Raw genomic sequence first — 21,800 nt, forward strand, 5'->3', positions numbered from 1 at the left:
TTTTTTTAATAGCTGGAGTGATTCGAAGAGAAGGTTTTTGTATATAATACATGACAATATAGTATAGAAACACTGATAATTTTACAATTTTGTAATGTCTTAAATAAACAAATTCTTTAGTATATATAGTAGCAGTATTGTACCAGTGTGAAGCCGGGGCAGGTTGCTAGTAATATTATAAATGCGAAAGCAAGTCTTTAAGACCAGATGATCAACCCCTAAAATGCAAGTAAAGTAACCGGGGCAACTAATATACTATAAAATCTATTATTGTAAAAATACGTACATGAAATTATTTCCAGAAAATCTGCATGTGTCGCATGAAAAATTTTCTCCAGTCATGTCAATGAAACAACCAATTGAGCTATGTGTTGTGATACACTTACCATTTTCCTTAAAAGAGGGGCTCAATTAAGATGAAAAATGAGTGGTTCTTGTCCAGGTTTGAATCAGCAGTCTCCGATCTTAAACGAAATTAGATTCTAGGCCTCAATTGTTTTAAATACAGAACTGTCGTCAAACAGCAACTATTGTTAAGGTTCTTGTTTTGTAGACACCCTTTAACTATACCTATACTTACAATAGTAGTGACACAAACTTCCAAAAATCAAAGTCACAAAAATATTTAATGAATTTTCTGGTTTTGTGGCTATGAACTTGTATTACATTGAGAAAATATATTATCACATACCTTATATGTTCTATCACAAAGTAGTTAGTACTTAGTATTATTGCGTTTCAGTTTCTAGGGTGAGTGCCCATACACACTTAAATTCGATAATTAAATGTAGTGGCGCATTGGTAATATGATGAATAATTAATATTTCATACATTATTAATATCTAAGGGTAGTGTGACCACTTACCACTAGATGTCATATTTACCAGCCCCCTAACTATAAGAATAAAAGGTACCAATCATTTTTTATTTTTTTTCTGTCCCAAAAGTAGTGGAGCTTCTACTATTCGTGCTGTTTTTGAATCAATAATTTAATTTCAAAGTTACTGCAGTATCTTCAAGATTTATTATTATTATTCTTAATCACTTAAATAACTACTTGAAGTGTAGTTAAGATGTTGATAAAATATTATGATTATTGCTATCTCCTGTATATGAGAACGTTTACAACATAAGCCTACTATCTCAAATGAGTTTGTGCGTCATTGACAAAACACTATCTTGGAGATAGTGTATGTCATAAACAAAAACAAAAAAAAGCACGGAAAGTTCAGAAAGTTTTATAGTACTGGTGCATGGAAATAAAGATCCTGCATATCAAACGAAAAAAATAGAAACATTAAAAGCACGAATAGTATTTCTGTGGACATTGAAGTAAGAAGTTGGTGTTTTGGGACACGAAGTAGCCTTCGCTGTGTATTATTTTATATATAATACACACAATTAAATAAATAAAGAAAATTGACAATTTAATGACAACAATGAAAACAAATAGAAAAAATTGAATTTTGAATATAAATAAACGAAACTTGCAAAGGTCATCTAGAGGGCGTATAAACCTTTTTGTTTTCGTGAATGTTTCATTTCAGGAAATTCTTCCCAAAATCTTTTTCATTACTAACTATATATCCTGCCTGACTAACTAATATAAATAAGCAGTTAGTACAGTACAATATTCACGACCATAAATAACGAATACTGAGGTCACGTGAAGAAGATATTGCCGATATACATATTTTTATTACTCGTCAAAGGACGATTATCTGATACATTTTTTTCAATGCTATACAAAAGATACCATTCAGTCTAGGTGGTATATTTATTTTATCTTATTTTATCTTAAACCCGCACTTTTGTTTGTTTGTGAGTGCAGGATTAAAGAAAGTTCCTGTAGTCAATTTTTATGTCACCAATGAAGATTAAGCTTTACACAATGTTCTCATTTCATGGCCGTAATTAGTTATATTTTGTTATATCATTGTGAATACCAGTTCTTCAGAATATTTCTTAAATCAAATAATAATTCTCAAAAAAGTTGTTTAAAATATTTTATAGATGGGATTTTTTAGGAAAAAAAGATCATGGGTAGTCAGTTAATATGGGTAACAGTTATTTAGATAATTGTCGAGGTCTACATATATAACTAAAATGATTTTAAATCAAACCTGGTTTACTCAGTTTCAGTCATAATAAGATGACGTGTAGGTTGCAGACAAAATGTTCCACAAACGTTTCTGCCCTTTATCCGTGGAGACTAAACAGATAGCTAGACAAAGTTGTTTTCGGATTAATATAATTAGTATGAATATAATTATTACGATTAAATATTTGAATATTTTGCATTCTTCTTTTGGTTAAAACCCCATTTACTGGATCGGATGACATTATAAAGTATCGCTGTCAATTTAAATCTATTTAAATTAACAAAAAAAACTTGTAGTTAACCATAAATACCATCAGGTGGAGAGTGCCTTATTTCGACAGAAATTTAATTTAGAAATCAATGTAGTTAGCCAATCGTCATCTTATTTATCTTAATTGTATTATAAACGCGAAAGTTTGGATGGATGTTACTGAATTTACGCCTGAACGGAGCTGAAAAAAATACACAAGTTTTTTTTATAGCCTGGAAAAACGCAACACACATCCCTCCGCGTAGGCAAAGCCGCAAGCGGAAAATAGTCAATTGTAAAACCTATTAAAATAATATAAATAGCATATTGTCGCTAGGAAATCACCTAAACACGGAAAATGATAAAACGTAGGTATACGTATACTTATAGATAAGAATCGACATTCAATATCCTAGACAATATCTGTTTTCTTTTTGATTTAATCTATCTATTGTTGTAAATTATGCAGTAACAGCACAAGCGATAAATAAATATGTCCTTGTATATGAAACTACATTTGAAAAAAAAATGTTTCTTAATTATTTAATAACATACGAGAAAAGATGAAGGAAAAGCACTGTTATGTATTTTGAAATGATTCAACTCCAAAAATTTCAAATATTTGAAATATTGAATGAATGATCGTTTCAACTTCAATGAAAACATTTTCTTATATTTTTACCTTGCCGTGTGCCTTGAAATAAGTGCAATAAAAATTATCTCATAAAGATTATATTGTTCACGATCTACTTTGACAGCTGCCAAGTTTACGTAGATATTTAGATATGTCGTTGTTTAATTTTATTATCTCGCTTAGGTAGGTGGCGTATAATACATTATAACAACTAGACTTTAAAAGGCTTATCATGCTTGTTCGCAATTTTCAATTTTCAGGACTATAATCAATTTCACAATCAAATGAAACTTTTTTTTAAAAAAGTAAAGTAAGAGCCTGTAAATTTCCCATAGCTGGGATAAGGCCTCCTCTTCCATTAAGGAGAGGGCTTGGAACATATTCCACCAGGCTGTTCCAATGCGGGTTGGTGGAGTGCACATGTGGCAGAATTTCGATGAAATTAGACACATGCAGGTTTCCTCACGATGTTTTCCTTCACCGCCGAGCACGAGATGAATTATAGACACAAATTAAGCACATACATATATATAGTGGTGCTTGCCTAGGTTTGAACCCGCAATCATCGGTTATGATGCACGCGTTCTAACTACTGGGCCATCTCAGTTCTTTAAAGTATTGTTTAAAGTTAAATGGTATTTTAGTAATACTCTTTCTGAGTGGTGGAATACATTGCAAACAGACCAAATGTATTTCAAGACGAAAAAACGCTTGGCAGTTCTGTAACCAGCGCCATATTTCAAAGAACCGTCGACAGTAAGCTGCGTCGCCGATGAATATAACTTTTGACGTTTCACTTTAATGGAAATTTGCATTTTATTTTGATTTTGTAGTAGCTTATGTTGCTTCACGATAATATTCCACGCACTCCATCGGCTACTTGTTTTATATTCCGAGGATCTATCCTTTTACGTTTCACAAAGTTTAAAGTGTTTATTTTTTATAAATTACATAAATATCCTCTAATATTTAAATGTATAGAAGATTATTTATATTATACCTAGATGGAGTATGAGACCAATTAAATAATTAATTTCTAAATAAGCACATTGTGCATTTTGTTGCATTTACAAAACGAACATTGTTATTTTTTATTTTTCACACGTGTTAGCGACATTTAATAAAGCTCTTGACAGAATATAGTGAATCAAATTAAATATTATAATTGAATGGCATTTTATCTTAACGACCATACTATAAATTATGTACGATGGATGAAATTAATACACAAAGAGTGTGTATTAATTTATAACTTTCTGTAATTTGCGATTCGATTTTCAAAAGAAGAAGACAAAACATTTTTTTTTTATGTTAAAGGTTGGCGGACGAGCATACGAGCCACCTGATGGTAAATGGTCACCATCACCCATAGACAATGACGTTGTAAGAAATATTAACTTATTCCTTACATCGTCAATGTGCCACCAACCTTGGGAACTAAGATGTTATGTCCCTTGTGCCTGTAGTTACACTGGCTCACTCACCCTTCAGACAACAATACTGAGTACTGTTATTTGGCGGTAGAATAACTGATGAGTGGGTGGTACCTACCCAGACGGGCTTGTACAAAGCCCTACCACCAAGTAAATTTTACAAGCGATATAAGTATCTTCCTTATTAGTAATTACATGTGTAGGCTAGAACAACGTTATTAAAAACGTCTCGTTTAAAACAGACGAAAACTTGGCGTGAGACGGAAATATTGAGCAATAATAACAGTTTACATCCCAATGATGCTGATAACGTCGATCAAGATGATAGTTGATACGAAGGTGCGAAACAGCGCAAAATACCGCAGTTAGACGCTGGCTGGTTTTCCCAACGGTCTCAGGAGTTGTCTGTATACTATATATCGTGCAGGGTATTATTAAGGTTAGTGTTTTATATTAATATTATTATATTACAAGTTATTTGCGGTACAAATGCGTTCGGATATCTTTTATTACAACTACGAAGTTCACGTATGTTTATGGTCCATTTTAATAGTTTTTTAGTTGATTAATATATTATTGAGAAGTGTTTCTAATAAAAAAATATCCTTATGTAATATAATACACTCATATATTTTTTATTACATTAATTCTGAACTTCAGTTATTTACATGATAAAATATTAAAATTTTGAACAATAAATTGGCTTTAAAATCGAAATCGTTTATCAACAATATATTAAAAAAAAAACAATGTATAACTATTTGTATTTGACAAAACAAGCGAAACGTGCCTTTTAAATAAATATAGAAGCGATAAGATTATAACGATTTTATTAAAAGTAAACATTTAATGAAGGATTATTGCGCTTCATAACATATTAGGTAACTTTACGTGTTTTCAATAGTTTCCTAAACGACTGAATTTAAAATAGAAAATCAGTGTTCTGCAAATTAAATTGTGTACAAATAATAGTATATACATATTCTACTAACAGTATAGAACAGGCGAAAGAAACTCAGGTTGTTTTTTGTCTAAATTTGTGTTTCTTTACAATCTATAATACTATGAAGAAATAGTAATGCTGAAGATTTATGTGCTAATTAAGGTAAATGTAATATTCTTTTGAATATTAAAAAACATGACCAAAAACAAAATCAGCCGAAAGCCAAACGTTTCATTCTCTTCAGATTTCGAAATCGAGTAATAAACAAATTTGTTTTAATGACGAATCAAATCCATTAATAAAATTTGTAACAATAACTTAATTAAAGTCGGGGTTGACAATAATTATCGAAGAATAACAAAAAGTTGAAAAATGAAATTTTTAATTCGTTTCCATTGACCTTGCGTTATGTCAATACGTAAACCAGATTTAAGAGTACCTAGATAGTTTATCTATAACTATAGTTGATTCATGGCATATTTCTCTTTGATTTACTTTTTGGTACTCATTTTATACAAGCCATCCGACTCAGATTCACATTTATTAGTAAAGAAAATTATACGACAAAAAATTAAATAACACCTTATAGCACACTGGAATAACGTAGTTTACTCGCAGAAAAAAAATAGATTTGATTCTTAGTACGGGGAATTCATAAAAAACAACCTGTATGTAGTATTTATTAGTATAGACGTAGCAGAAATAAGTAAATATAGAAAATTACAAAAGAGAACAGTGCTTAAAAGACTCGTTTATACCAAAAAAGTAAGTAACACATTATTTATACGCGTTATTTTTTTATACGAATTTTATGCAATGTACGTTTTAGGTTCGGAATTTCAGTTTATTTGGTGAACGTTTTCTGCACGCACAGACGCCTAGCAGACAAAACAAGAAAAGCCATTACATTTATTTGTAGGATAGTATTCATTTAATTAAATATTAGGTAAATATTTAAAGGTCATTTAAAGTTTATATTTGTATTTTTTACTAGCGACACGCCCCGGCTTCGCAATAGTACAATACTAATACTATATATACTATAGATGTCATAACAAAACAACCCATTTTTTCTCGCAACAAGTAAAGCATAAAAAGAGTTATTGCGGTTTAACCCTTAGAGTTTTAAGGTGAACAATACTGTAGTACATTATTTTTATCTATCACTTGGGGTTCATTCGGTGTTTTCATGTGTCGAGATGGCCCAGTGGTTAGAACGCGTGCATCTTAACCGATGATTGCGGGTTCAAACCCAGGCAAGCACCGCTGATGCATGTGCTTAATTTGTCTTTATAATTCATCTCGTGCTCAGCGGTGAAGGAAAACATCGTGAGGAAACCTGCATGTGACAAATTTCATAGAAATTCTGCCACATGTGTATTCCACCAACCCGTACCCGAATATGTTTCAAGCCTTCTCCTCAAAGGGAGAGGAGGCCTTTAGCCCAGCAGTGGGAATTTACAGGCTGTTGTTGTTGTTGTCGGTGTTTTCAATGTAAACGCAAAAAAATGTGTTTATTTACAACATCAATTTAAAAAATCTCTAAATAATTTGTGTTTCTCTACTATATTGGTCATATTATGCCTTCTTCATGAATTAAGCTATCTATTAAAAAAAAACCCGCATCAAAATCTGTTGTGTAATTTTAAAGGTCAAATCATACGTAGTAACAGACAGCGGTACGCGATTTTGTTTTATACTATGTAATGATTATTTGTACAATTGGTGCTCGTTGTGTTACTATTGTTACAATATTAAAGTGGAATTCTATGATTATTTAATGAGTAGGTATTATTTAAAGGTAGGTTCTATAAAGACAGATAGTTCATAGGTAGATGATACGAAACAAAATCTTTTATTTACTGTAATATTGGATGCTGCTTGCGATTTTAGTCAATATGAACAAATATTGTTTCATATATCATTCAAACTGACGAACTCTTCAGCTTTACGATATTATCTAGTAAAGATATGACACATACGGACTAAATCGATCATATTTGTCATATATTTGTCATATCTGTACCTACCATAACTAATACTGTAACTAAGATTGCAATCGTTCGAGATTTTAGATTAGTTTCTCCATCTTTAACAATTTTCCTTAAATATTAAGGATTAAAATTAGACTTAGTAGTAGTTAATAATTATCATTCTGGTTATATTTATCTCCTGGAGTAAGTCCTGGTCTTCCTTTGAGAAGAATTTAATTCATTACATTTTAATTTAAGATATATTTTTATTATAAAAACGATGTACATACTGGAACGCGCGGAACAAAGCTGTTACACTAAATATTCTTTATCAAATGTATTCGCTTTCGTTGCTTCACTATAACGCACTATAATACCGCACGCTCCATCTACCCTTTATAATCTGCGATTCCCATCATTGAGCATGAGATATCGATAATCGGAACAAACAGAGTACATAAAAGAATAGTACTTACCTTTGGCATTATTAAGATTTACTTGTACTAAACGGTGTGTTTATTTCACCTCCCTACAATCTCAAATAAAATACCGAACTAATAAGAAAAAAATAAACATACTATATATTATTCTAAATCGATATTACTGGGCTATCGATAGGGATGAAATTACTTAATTGATCCAATTACGTAAATAAATGGCGAATTTCGTCCAATCGCTATACTTGATACAATAAAATTGTATATGATTATTTTGAGTACAATTCTGGATGCAATGGAATAAAATATTTTTTTGATGTAACAAATAGTGTTCAACAAATAATAGGTTTGTGGGATTTGATTCAAATAATTATTAGAAAAGCAGGTATGCAGTAATTTATTACTCATATTGGCTTACTCTTACGGTATTTTTACCATTATTCTGAAATAAATATTTGAAGCAAAATTGTAATCATATAAAGACTTGACCTTTTTAATGAACCACTAAAAATATATTTGCAATGATAAATAGTATAATTAAAGCATATTTAAATTAAAATTTATATAAAAATGTACACTATTATCCTTATACTACAACAATAGAGCATAATTCGACGTATTTTTATCAAATTATTAAAAAAAAATAACTTTATTCTCTTAAAAATTGGCCTAGAATATAGAACCCGGTAGTGTTAATGAAGATTACTTGGATCGCTCTACGGTTTTATTTACGCTGACTGCGTCCTTAAGGAAAAGCATGATTGACCATAATAGCGTATCCAATTTCGTTTTTTCGGATGTATAATTTGTCACCGGTTGTACAATCATTTGCAGTACCTTTTCCTGATTAGCTTTACCGTCAAGTAGTCGTATTAAAGAAACTGAACGCAGTGCCCGCGAACTACAAAATAAGTTGTGAATTTATTTGGCGACGATGGTGAACGGTGCTAAAGTTGATATTATTGGTTCTAGGTTTAAATACGAAATGTTGACAGGATGGCGACTCGCTCTTTCGAAACGTAAGTACTTTATGATATTGTTATGTGTTTGTAACATATATTTTGGGGAAATATTGTGAACGATCAGTTAATATAACCTTAAAGCGATACATTTCAATCATTTAACTCTCAAGGTTGTTGTTGAATATTTACTTACTAGTCCAAATAATAGTTTACTCTGCGATGGCTTTTGTGTATTCGTTTATTTAATTTATATTCTGTATATTAAATATATTATGTTCAATAATTTATTCAGTGATGGGAATGATGTTTTAATATTATTAAAATTAAATATCATATGGATTTTGAATAAATATCAGTTTCTATTGATTTGTTCTTATTTTTTTGATTATGTAGAGTTGAATGATGTAATTATGTTTATCATATCTCATAAATCTCAGTAATAATATTGTTTGCGGTTTAACGTTTCATGTATATATAATATTTATTTCAATATGAATAACGTACAAACATGTCAGTACATAAATTAGTAATTCAAATAATTACAACTGCAAGAATAAAATGAAAATAATATTTCAGTTTATTAACTTTGACTAATACCTAATCGTAAAACAAATATATGATATTTTTTAAGTATAATAAGTTGATAATTTTATGTTTCAGTATTCATAATACCACAACGATATGTTTTCGCTATAATGGCTCTGCTAGCCGTAGCGAATGCGTACACAATGCGTGTTTGCTTAAATTTGGCGATCACGCAAATGGTGAAAAAGACCGTCGCTGTCGAAGGTGATGCAAATTACGACCCCAACGCATGCCCAGATTTAACAACGGTTCAAAACACAACGATGACATTGACGGATTATATTACTAGAGACAATGATGGTGTAAGTACTTATCTTACTTAAACTTATAAGTATCTAAATATTAGTGTACCAGCTGATTTAGCTGAAATATTCTTTCCTTTTAAACTTCTCAGTGGTAGGGTTTTGTAACATCCATGGGGATTTTTATACAGTTTTAAGAGTGAGTCAGTACAACGGACATAATGAATATGAAACTCTCGTTCTCAAAATTAGTGGTTAATTGAAGATATAGAGATGGTTACCATTGTCACTTTGCAAACTTTTTTAGATAGTGACCACATACGAACAAGTGGTATTTGCTACGTACCTATTTTAAATAGATATAACTGCTACTGTACTATAAATAATTGAATGTTATTTAATGTAGTAAAAATTTAATTTTATCATTATAATAATTGTGAGTGAAATAGTTATCTATATATGTAAATAAAATAATATATCTTGACTGAATGATTCATCATTCATTCATTCATTCATCATCGCCAAGCGTAAACTATTACAGTTAGGGGCGTGAAATTTATGAGTAGGATCGTTTTATTGAGTAGACACCCTGTGGGAAGGGATTTTGGAAATTCTACCCCTAAAGGGTGAAATAATCACCAATGTCTTTAAACATATTAAACTTCCACTCGAGCAAAGCCACGGGCGTTAGCTAATTGAAAATAGGGTGCCAAAAAATTAAAATCAAAATCAAAATAATCTTTATTCAAGTGGGCTTTTACAAGCACTTTTTACAAGCACTTTTGAACCGTCAATTAACAATTAAGTGAGGCTACCACCGGTTCGGAAAGAGTAGATTCTACCGAGAAGAACCGGCAAGAAACTCAGTAGTTACTCTTTTTCAACATTTAAAAAGTACAAAGTCATGTTAGTTAATACAATTATTTAAATTAACATATCCTGCGTGGAAGTCAACACGCTTCCACGCTTTCTTATCATCTACAAAATCTTGTATCGAGTGATACGCCTTTATTTTCTTAGTAATGGTTCACCATCATAATCCTAACCGTATTGTCCTTTTTATACAAAGAGTTGTATGAAATATTAGTCTAATGGACTTGGTTACATAAATTGGTTAATAGGTATGACGCGTCTGTTAAACTTGACTCACAATGTGCTATTTAAATAATAGATCACTTGGATTATGTCTGGTATGCCACAAAAATTTTTATAATTCAACTAATTTTAGCATGTATGTATTTAATATTGTTAGAATTTAATCATATTTTAGTATGATGATCAATTTAGGCTTCCAAGCACGCGTGTTAATTTCGTAAGTGTATATTTGTAAGTTTGTCTACGAATTTCTCGGAAACTAAAAGTCGTATTGATCATCATTTTTAATCTAAATTAGGGTAAACTTAGGGTAACTGTATAAGTTAAGTCTAGTGGTTACTTAGTAGTTAGTAGCTGTTTCTAATTAGGAAGTCGATTTAAATTTTTCTACATTATTGTTTAAGTAAGTTTTGAATTTAGAATCATCATTCGTATTTTAATGGATATAAATATAATTCGGCTTTTGGTAGTGACGGTAAATTTGCCTTTTACTCAGGTGTCGACGTTTCTGCACTACCGCGGCAAACATTTGCCGTACAAGTATTTGCTTTGTTCGGAGCAATGTTCTTGTTTCAGAATATATAAAACTGTAGACATATCATTTAATTTGCGTCATTAATCTTATGGACGTTCCTCTTACTTTATATCCTTAATATATTATTTAAGCAGGATTTTACTTATCCAAATAATAATAACATACAATAATAATTGAATATAATATACAGTCGTTATACATAGTCAAATTTAAAATAGTCTCTCCTGGTTCGTACCTGACGCAAAGCTGCCCATAATGCAGGCTGCATTTCCACGCTTTACGGCAATGGACAACCTCTGCGCCAGGTAGGACCCGGAGTGACTGTCAAATCCCCTCTCTCTAAGGCGATAGCCAATCTCCCTGATTAAAGCAAGGGCATCCGACCCCCAACATCAACTAAATTAGAATATAAATATTTTGTTATTTCCAGTTGTCATAATAATATAAAGATTGCTCATCATTGGTCACCTTGTTTGACTTGGTATAGTACGTCTAGGTAATACATATAGAAAAAATAGTGGCCTCATGAATGGAACAAAACAAAAAAGCGTTTAAGTAATATGGAGCACCTATCGATAATTGTGTAGTTAAATACGTTGGTTACATTAAATTTAATTAAAAAGTAAAATTCCAATGCTGCGGCCTCTACTTCTTTTGGAAGAGGTGTGGAACTTACTTTTCCATTCTGTTTCAATACGTGTATTCATGGCAGATTTTCATCTGTAGCGTTCCAGTTCCATTGTTACCTTCACTGCTGAGCACTAGTTAAATTTGTTTATGATTAAATACCAGTATTGTTAATACAAATAGTATATTAAGTCAAGATATGAGTTGTTGTAGTAATTGTGGGATTATTTCCTATTCTAATATTAATTTAATCAATTGAATTGCACGTGTTGAGTGTTCACGCGTTTCAGAATATAAAGTAAGCTCATATATTATAGATAAACTATTTTATCTAAATCTTCTTTATGAGTCCCATTAAAACAGTAGCTTTATTGGATTACATTGCTTTATAGATTGCAGACTGTTGTGAAATTATCAAACAACAGATTCAACTTCTAATTTACGAATATAAAATTGGAATGAATGTAAAATAAATCGACATTTTTGGAAGGTTTTGAAATTCATTCGTACAAATACTCTCGTGCATTTCATTCATGTTAAATATAAAATAATGACTAGTTTTTCAAACAAATTTAACATGATGGGTTAAGATCTGCACGACACTTTTTTAAGTAAAATTACGTAGAATAAGTATTCAATGCAATCAAACCTACCCAACGAATATTATAGTGGTGACAAAGATGTTTTCCTGATCATGTAGAATATTCAACAATGCAAGATTTTATACCTCAAAATTGTTTGGTGCACTAACAGCAGATACACTTAAATATCTTTGGTGTCTGTCCGTAATCTAACAAAAACTTTTTAAGTCATGGGAATATAACAATTCTCTCTTTCAAACCTCGGCTACCCGAATGCTTGACAATAAATATTCTTTTGTATTAGTCCCACCCGATATTTCAAACTGTACTTATGTTCCATGGCGTTCAAACCAGCCAGTAAGAGGAACTAATATTCATATAACAACGTTAAAAGTAATGGGTATATTTTGAGCATGAAGTGTTCTTTACGTTTGTTATAATCATGTACTAGTATGTAGGCTGACCTTGGATATTACTACCATTGTGACACAGTTTCAGTTGATTTGAATATGATAATGTAAAAATTAGCTGAAATGTCATTGGCATTCAAGAAACTCGTAAATGACTTATATAAGTAAACGTAGTCAAACAAAATGCTAAACCTTAACAGCCTCGATTTTATTCAAGGTCAAAGTAATATTCTAATCGGTGGTCTGAATAACAACACTATCTATAGTAATACATAATAATTTTGACTCTATTTTCAGTCTACCCTCTTCGAATGGAGTGAAGCCACCCAAGGTCTCATACTTAGTTCATTTTACTATGGTTACGTATTGACCCATATACCAGGTGGTATGTTAGCCGAGCGTTATGGTGGTAAATGGGTGTTAGGTGGAGGATTGCTATCTACGGCTATCTGCACCTTTATCACTCCAATCGCCGTGAAAAGTGGAGGAGCTACTGCTTTGTTTATTCTCCGTGTGGTCGAAGGATTTGGTGAGGTAAGGACATTAATAAATATCTTATATCTATATTATCAAAACTATGAACACAATTAAAACCAAGTATAGTTCAATAGGTTAGGATCAAACTGTCCCAACCTCCACATTTATAATTGGTTTCATATTTCTCTTTATTCAATTTTTAATATAGCGTAACCATTTATTTTAATATGACGACCTCCGTGGTCGAGTGGTGTGTACACCGGTTTTCAAGGGTACGCCACTCTGAGGTTCCGGGTTCGATTCCCGGCCGAGTCGATATAGATTATCATTAGTTTTCTATGTTGTCTTGAGTCTGGGTGTTTGTGGTACCTTCGTTACTTCTGATTTTCCATAACACAAGTGCTTTAGCTACTTACATTGGGATCAAAGTAATGTATATGATGTTGTCTCATTTTTTTAATGTATTATTCATCATTCAGGGTCCAACGATGCCCGCGTTGATGGCAATGATATCAAAGTGGGCACCAAAGGCTGAAAGAGGTCGTTTTGGAGCTATCGTTTTTGGAGGCGCTCAAATTGGTAATATAGCGGGATCGTACTTCTCAGGCCTCATCATGTACGATGGGTCTTGGGAACATGTCTTTTATATGTTCGGTGGCATTGGTCTTGGATGGTTTATTATATGGGTATGTATTCATTAATTACATAAGGATTCTTTCTAGTTAAAAATTGCTGTTATATAAATCGTTAGCTCTCGAAATTGTCGTAATAATTCCTACTAGCTATGTTCTAACCAGCGGAATTAAAATGAATCTTGTTAGGTATAAATTATTATAACACCAAATATAATTCGTTCTAGACAAAATTAAATTAATTATTTTTTTTAATATGTTTTATATGTTTTTTTTTTACATAAATCTTATGGTTTTCAGTGTTTCATTTGCTACAGTACCCCAAATACGCATCCTTTTATATCTGACAGTGAAAAGAAATTCTTGAATGAAAATGTTCAAGCATTAATTCACAGTGAAAAACAAATATTGGATCCGGTACCATGGAAAGCGTTGCTTAGATCTGTTCCTCTTTGGTCTCTAATCATTGCCGGTGTAAGTAATTAATTAAAAATATTTAGTAACAAAAAGTCATCTTTGAATACAGTTTAAATGTTCTACATTTAGTTACTTTGACTAGGTTATATGTCAGATTATAATAACATTGTTTTCTTAACTCATCAGATTGGTCATGATTGGGGCTACTTCACAATGGTAACAGATTTACCTAAGTACATGACAGATGTTCTGAAATTCAATATCAAATCTGCCGGATTACTCTCTGCTCTGCCTTACGTTGCAATGTGGATCGCCTCATTCTTCTTTGGACTCATCTGCGATTTCTGTACCAAGAAAAACATTCATAGTATTAAAAATGCCAGAAAGATTTATACAACTATTGGTAAGACCATAAATTAACATATTTAAACATCAGTTCGTAATATCGACTCGATAAAACCACAATTAGTTAGTTTTTACCAACCAATAATATTTCATCATCACGACGTTTTTCTTTTCCGCCAAGCACGAGATAAATCGAAAACTCAAATTAAGCACACAATAATCACTGATTTTACTCCCCGATGACTGGCTAAACGCGTATTTTTCTATATGACAAAAACCGTATAGTTTACCTTTCAAATGTAGTAACAGTTAAGCACATATTTGATTTATTTGTCAATATTTTCCTTAATAGTTAAATTTTGATTATTAAAAGAAATTATATAAATAATCTTCTCTCATCTACAAACAACAAAAACCAATAACTGAACGGGAGCAAAATATTAAAACATTTGTAACGTTTAGAAAACCACTATTAGCATATTTCCTATTTTAATATTGGATTTTTTTATTTCTTACATGTTTCTTTAGAAAATCATAAATATAACTCATCATTTTTTTGTCCATAGCGGCCACTGGTCCAGGTATTTGTATAATCCTCGCTTCGTATTCCGGATGTGATACGACTTTAGCAGTATTTTGGTTCATTGCCGCCATGACACTAATGGGTGCTTACTACAGTGGAATGAAAATTAACGCTCTCGACATAACCCCCAACTACGCTGGTACAACTACCGCAATGGTGAATGGTATTGCTGCTATATCTGGAATCATCACGCCCTATCTAATCGGTCTACTAACTCCAAATGTAAGCAAATATGCCGAAATATTTATTTATTTGAAAAGAGAATTGAAAACATTGCTAAATCTATTGTGACATATATTTATCTCAATAAAATTTGGTTGAATTTATTTTCTGTCTTGGTGGTAATCAAATAATACTCGTGAATACCTTAATCTTAATACTCGAGTGTTTCAATGTCACTTGTTTCTTTTCCTCTTAACGTTTTATGTTATCGTCTCTTTAACTGATGTAATGACGTCATCGATTGTAGAACAGCCATCATAAACATCTCTTGTGGTATCTGTTTATTTTAAAATATATTTGTTGATAATATTTGAAAAGAAGTACTTGAAGTTTCCGTTACAGAACATACTGTTCGATTTTTAATATATATCTTTTCAATTTACAGTCCACACTCAAGGAATGGCGAATTGCGTTTTGGGTATGCCTTGGAGTCTTGGTAATTACAAACATCATATATCTAATTTTCGCGAAAGGTGAACAACTTTGGTGGGATGATGTTAAGAAACATGGCTACCCCAAGAACTGGAAACACGGCCCCCTATCGTTAAGGAACAATGATTCAGAAAATGCACCAACAGAAAAAACAAGTAATGAAAAGAAATGAACTGATAGTAGCTTCTAGTTGAAATTATTTATTATTGTTTTTAATTTATTAAAAGAAAACTTTTTAATTAAGAAATAATATTTTTTTATATTACCTGTCTCCAATAACCAATAAGGGCATAAAGCATTAATATTGAACAAATTTTCAAAGGATTGAATTTTTACATTTTATTTGATACTAATAAATCGGCTTCGGGAAGCACGGAGGAGAAAAAACCAAAAGTAAAAATAGTCAGATAAAGAAAACAAAAAATTTTATTTATTGTTATGTTAGTATGAGCCTTTCTTGAAGTATCTTAAAAGATTTTTCTTAAATTTGTAACCAGCCAAAACGTTATCTTAAGGCGATTATGTACTCCCGAATGATTTCGATAAGGGATTCAGAAATATGAGGAATTGGCACACGCAATTTACTAATTTTCATAATTCAATGAAATGGAAAATCCGACAAGATCGAAAGGAAGACAGAATCTTGAGGGAATAATTTATATATGCTTTTTTTATTTACTAAATTTACCAACAACATATTACAGCATTTTTATAATTCAATAAAAATTCCAAAATTTATTTAACTGTACCAAGTTTTTTTGCGATTCTTAGACAGTCACAAATTTAAATATAGCAATAAAATAAATGTTAAACTAATTATAGGCTACCACCGTATGCAATAAGAATTAAAAAAATACTTACACAATAAATAATAAGGAGAAGCTATCTAACAGCAAAAACCATAAACCTACGATCAATTTAATTTAAACATAAGTAAAAAAAACATAAATAATATATATTTAAATGAACAAAAACAATACGAAAAAACACATATAAATTTAGTCCCAGCTTAAATAATGCTGAGAGTAAATTTACAAATCTACAAGGACTGAGTCCGGAATAAAGCAGCAGACCTACAAAGTTGACTAATTCTTGGGATTGGATGAGATAGCACAACAGCTGTAGAGCTCTTTTGGAAATACAATAGCTTATTAATTAGCTTTCCTTGATATTTTATCAGAACCCTTAATTTAAAGTGATTACTTGATTAGTGCTATTATTATATTTTTGGCGAGTGTTCAAATGGCCGTGTTTGCACTGGGTATTTAGAAATATTAGATAAGCGGTCTTTGCGACGTTTGTGAGTCATCATTGTTTTCCTTTTGTGCGCAATCAATTTTGTATGTTTTGTGTAAAAATGAAGTAATATTACAAGATGTTCTTTTGCAAAATGTAGCGGATGAGGAAGGTAGCTAGACGAGGGTTATAGTGACGTGAAACTGATTTCATTTGAGGATGTTGTGCGTGTTGAAGTAGCGTGTTTATATCGAGGCTGATGATGACATTGTTTCAATACAACTTAGTTAATTTCAGTCTGATGCAACAATATTTCAAGGTTCGATTGCCTTAAATCATCGCATGAGAGTGACTCTTTACATGATTATGTTTACCTTTTGCGGCCTAACTCTCACTCAAAGGGATTGCTTAGTATCTGCGTTGAGCACCTGCGCTGAACATCCATCCAAAAACACCAAATCATTATATCATACAACAAACGTCGAGCATTTAGTTAGATTTTCTATAAGTCTGCTCAATAACTCTACATTATTGGATATTTGGAGCCTAATGTTTACAAATTAGCATTATAATTATAATATATAAAAGGGATATTTAAAATTTTCAGTTTAACATTCATTGTACTTGGAGATAAAAGGAATGCTTAAAATGTATTAAGGCGTCAGTTGCTAGGCGTCAGGTGGTGATCACTTGCAACGAAGTGGCCCGTATGTTCGAACATATTTCGAAATTTAAAAAATGCTTGCCAAGTGGTTGTTTATATACAGATATTTTTCTTTCTTTCATAATTGACTTGACATTCAAAAGATAAAGGACGTAATTTTTTAAATAATGACGATAACTTGAAATTATGCAGCCAGACAAACAAACCTTAATTACTATTGATTTTAGTTACTGGGATGTTGTCTCATAATTTCGTGGAGAATAAAATTAACACTGAACACTGATGTTTATAAATCATATAATTATGCATGTTTTATGTATTGTTTAAAAATAGAATTGGAGAAGAGTCCTCCTCTCCCACTAAGGAGATAGTTTTGGAACAATTCCACCACGCTGTTCCAATGCGGGTTGGTGGAATACACATGTGGCAGAAATTCGATGAAATTAGAGGCATGCAGGTTTTCTTACGATGTTTTCCTTCAACGCTGAGCACGAGATGAATTATAAACACAAATTAAGTACGAGTACATATATATAGTGATGCTAGCCTGGGTTTGAAACCGAAATCATCAGTTAAGATGCACGCGTTCTAACCGCTGGGCCATCTCAGCTCATTAACATAATTGGCAATCTCAGATCTTAAGCCAATTACTGAGTCAAATTTACATTTGTGTTCAAGTATCTGTCAAGCTTAACAGCGTCATATTCTTAGACTAATGTGAGTACACTTGAAAATAATATATATAACAATATTTAAGATACGAAAATAGTGACACATTAGTATATATTTCCTGTTAATTTCCAAGCAAGCGACGACTATCGAGTCTTTAACCGTGTTCATTTAAATTTTAAATACAATCATGATGTTATCCTTTTATGGAACATAAAAGAAACGTTGTTCTTTTCGAATACTTTCGCACTTGCTAATATAGTTAAATTAAGCCAAACTTAGACAGAAATGTACTTATGTCCTTTAGAAGTTATATTTTTTAAGTGCTACTAAAATATGTTTTAATTGCATGTAAATTAAAATAGTAATTTTACAAATCTTCAAGGACTCAGTCCGGTATAAAGCAGCAGCATTACAAAGTTGACTAATTCTTGGGATTGGATGAGATAGCACCCATAACGCTTTGAAAAACAAAATAGCTTTTTAATCAGCTTTCTTTGATATTTTACTAGAATCCTTTATGGATTATTAACTTAATATATGGAATAAAACTATAATAATAAATTGGTAATCATTACTTTTATTATTTATAATTTTTTCGTCACACTTAAAACACTCACACATTTATTTAAATATTCACAACTTGATAAACATTGTTAAATAAGATAATATAACCTATATACAAGACAATGTTGCATAAATTGTGACGTATGTCAGATACAATAATTAAAAAATATTTGTAACGCCTCGTTTTTGCACGAGCATGAAATGTTGTTAAATATTATTCTCGAGATGGAAATATTAGCTGTGAAGTGACTTGGCACGTAATTGGCGGTTTAGCGAACAAATTCAAAGTGTAGTTTAAATATTCTTAGGTTATTGTTGCCAACGTCATTGACTTATACTTAATTACTATTATTGATTATCACAATACAAAATTCTTCTCATTTATTAAGCCTGCCAAGGATATTTTCGCAAAAAGTCCTGATTATCGTTTCATTTACGTTTGTCTAATGCTTGTGATATTTTTTTTAAATATTTTGTTGTTGGATTGAAAAATTACTATCAAAGAATTGTTGGTAGATTTGAATAAACATACTGCACGCCCGAAACATTAAATTTGCTAACAATAAATGTGCTTTTATATTACAAAACGAATGTCTCCACCCTTGACATTGTTGTGGGTGTTATGTTTGATTTCATTTGATGTTATGCCTCTTTACTCAATACTCAAGACGCGCAGGACATATTATTATAATCTACAAATATAAGCGCACTATCTAGACAAGCGGTAGCGTGTTAACCAAGTTCAATTAATATTTCCTCACTTTAATAGTTTCATCATCATCATCATCATCAACAGCCTTTTTTCGTCCGCTACTGGACGTAGGCCTCTCCAATAGCACTGTGATCGATCTTCGGCTACTCGCATCCAGCTCCTACTTGCCGCCTTGCGTAAATCGTCACTCCACTGTGCCCGAGGACGTCCTACACTACGTTTGCCGAGACGCGGTCTCCACTCTAGAACACGTTTTACCCAACAGTTATCAGTTCTGCGACAAATTTGGCCAGCCCACTGCCACTTCAGCTTACTTATCCGGTCTATTTACTTAATAGTATCATAGTACAGCAATAAATATATGTACATTCCATAAATATACATACCACAATTAGTGAAAAAAACACTCACATAATTTTATTTTAAAACTTACTTGTAATAGTTGCTCTGTGTTTTTTTATAGTTTAGTTTCTCGCTCCTTCTTTGTTTAACTTGGCTTAGGAGTTTGTCGACCAATTTTACGAGGTAACAGATATGATCACTTTACTTAGTTGTAGGGCTTTGTGTAAACCCGTCTAAGATACCAGTACCACCGATTTATCAAGTATTTCATCGTCAAACAGCAATACTTAGTATTGTTACGGTCAGTTTTGAAGATCGAAGGATTATAGTTTTGAGTAAGTTAGTGTAACTAAAAGCACAAGGGACATCTTCGAAAGCTTGTCCATCTAAATATAACAATAAAGACTAACGTGCCAAGAAAGGTTTTCTTTTATATTGATTACGTTTATAAATTGTCTCTTTCTAGATAAAATAGAGTCGAACGCTTAGAAAAAATGCCGCATCCAGACGGACGTATGTTTTTCTACTCTTTTATATAAAATTAATATGTACCTACCTATTATCTACCACGCCTTGTGTACATGAATACTAATGCATATTTATGCTTTATATAGTAGAGGAACTCACGTAACATAATCCTTGCATTTTAAAAAATCTTCACCAAATATGAGCCATTTATATCGGGACGTGCCGTCTTAGGCAGCCTATTTGATACTTGAAAAAGTCGATCTTCAGAAATAATAAATTTGTAAAATTCATCATTTTGCCATACGCTCAGTGCTTGATTTTTTTATTTTTTTAAGGAAATAATACAATGGTAAATATAATCTGCCAAGTAATCATACAATGCAAAGCCGGTAGGTCTAACATGATACAAATTTACATCGGAATTCTATCCGAGAATGATTATTTCTAAATTCATCTCCTATAAATGTTAAATAGAGGAGAAATGTCTGTATAGCAATTGGTCGTGTCTGATGTTAGAAATATGAAAATTATTATGTGGGCTTCCGTTAGTAAGTTGAAGATATTTTATTGAAATGACAGGATGACAGTTTCTATGGACCATGATATTAACGACGAAGATATAAGGTACGACTACAGTTCATCGAATGAAAAAAAGAGTTATATTTTTTTTCTAAATATATAATTATATATTTGAATATTGATTACCAGCATGACTGGCAAATAATGCTATTATACCAGCTCTATAAAAAACCAGTCACGCTCGGGTATTTCAATACGGTGACTTATTTCAGCTTTTCAAAAATTTCCTAAGAGCTTGCATCACGTCCGAATCGTCAGTCTTTTGAGTGGAAGAATTTGAATCCCCTCGAATATCTGACGCAAACGAAAATTTTTTCAGCCCTACCTGACAGATTAGCATACCTTTGTTCTCAAAGGCTCGTTGGGCTCCTAAACTAATAATATTTAATATGCTCGAATCTCCAGTATTCATGTTATTTTTTGACATTTTGGAAGCCTATAAGCGTTTCTACCCGTTGAAAGAAGAAATATCATATATTTTTTTTCTTATCATCTATATTTCAAAGTCTATTATGTTGTCAAGGCTCTCCAATAAATCTCTCTTTAGCATTGTGATGGTTATCTTGGAATGACGTTAAGACATCGCAGATTCGATTTTTGCGTTCAAAATTAGAATAAGTCCTCAATGAAGTAACTCATTTAGAAGG

At 31.6% G+C, this 21,800-nt stretch overlaps 1 protein-coding gene across 1 annotated transcript; it reads left to right on the forward strand.

Moving 5' to 3' along the window:
- The first annotated feature begins 4,754 nt into the window (after positions 1-4,754).
- On the forward strand, positions 4,755-16,159 carry LOC124529960 (putative inorganic phosphate cotransporter). Its single transcript, XM_047103919.1, has 9 exons — positions 4,755-4,857; positions 8,744-8,790; positions 9,394-9,620; positions 13,106-13,342; positions 13,765-13,971; positions 14,218-14,391; positions 14,521-14,737; positions 15,246-15,484; positions 15,870-16,159. The coding sequence occupies exons 2-9, from the start codon at positions 8,757-8,759 to the stop codon at positions 16,086-16,088; spliced, it is 1,554 nt and encodes a 517-aa protein (XP_046959875.1). The 5' UTR covers positions 4,755-4,857; positions 8,744-8,756; the 3' UTR covers positions 16,089-16,159.
- The last annotated feature ends 5,641 nt before the right edge of the window (positions 16,160-21,800 follow it).

Source organism: Vanessa cardui, chromosome 5, assembly GCF_905220365.1.
Source record: "Vanessa cardui chromosome 5, ilVanCard2.1, whole genome shotgun sequence".
In the NCBI taxonomy this organism is placed as follows: Eukaryota; Metazoa; Arthropoda; class Insecta; order Lepidoptera; family Nymphalidae; genus Vanessa; species Vanessa cardui.

What these genes read in the sequence shown, in the direction of transcription:
- LOC124529960 (XM_047103919.1), top strand. Translation starts at nt 8,757, where the DNA reads ATGTTGACAGGATGGCGACTCGCTCTTTCGAAAC. An exon ending in GCGACTCGCTCTTTCGAAAC is followed by an intron (nt 8,791 to 9,393) that starts GTAAGTACTTTA and finishes TTTATGTTTCAG; the next exon opens with TATTCATAATACCACAACGA. An exon ending in TCGGTCTACTAACTCCAAAT is followed by an intron (nt 15,485 to 15,869) that starts GTAAGCAAATAT and finishes TTCAATTTACAG; the next exon opens with TCCACACTCAAGGAATGGCG.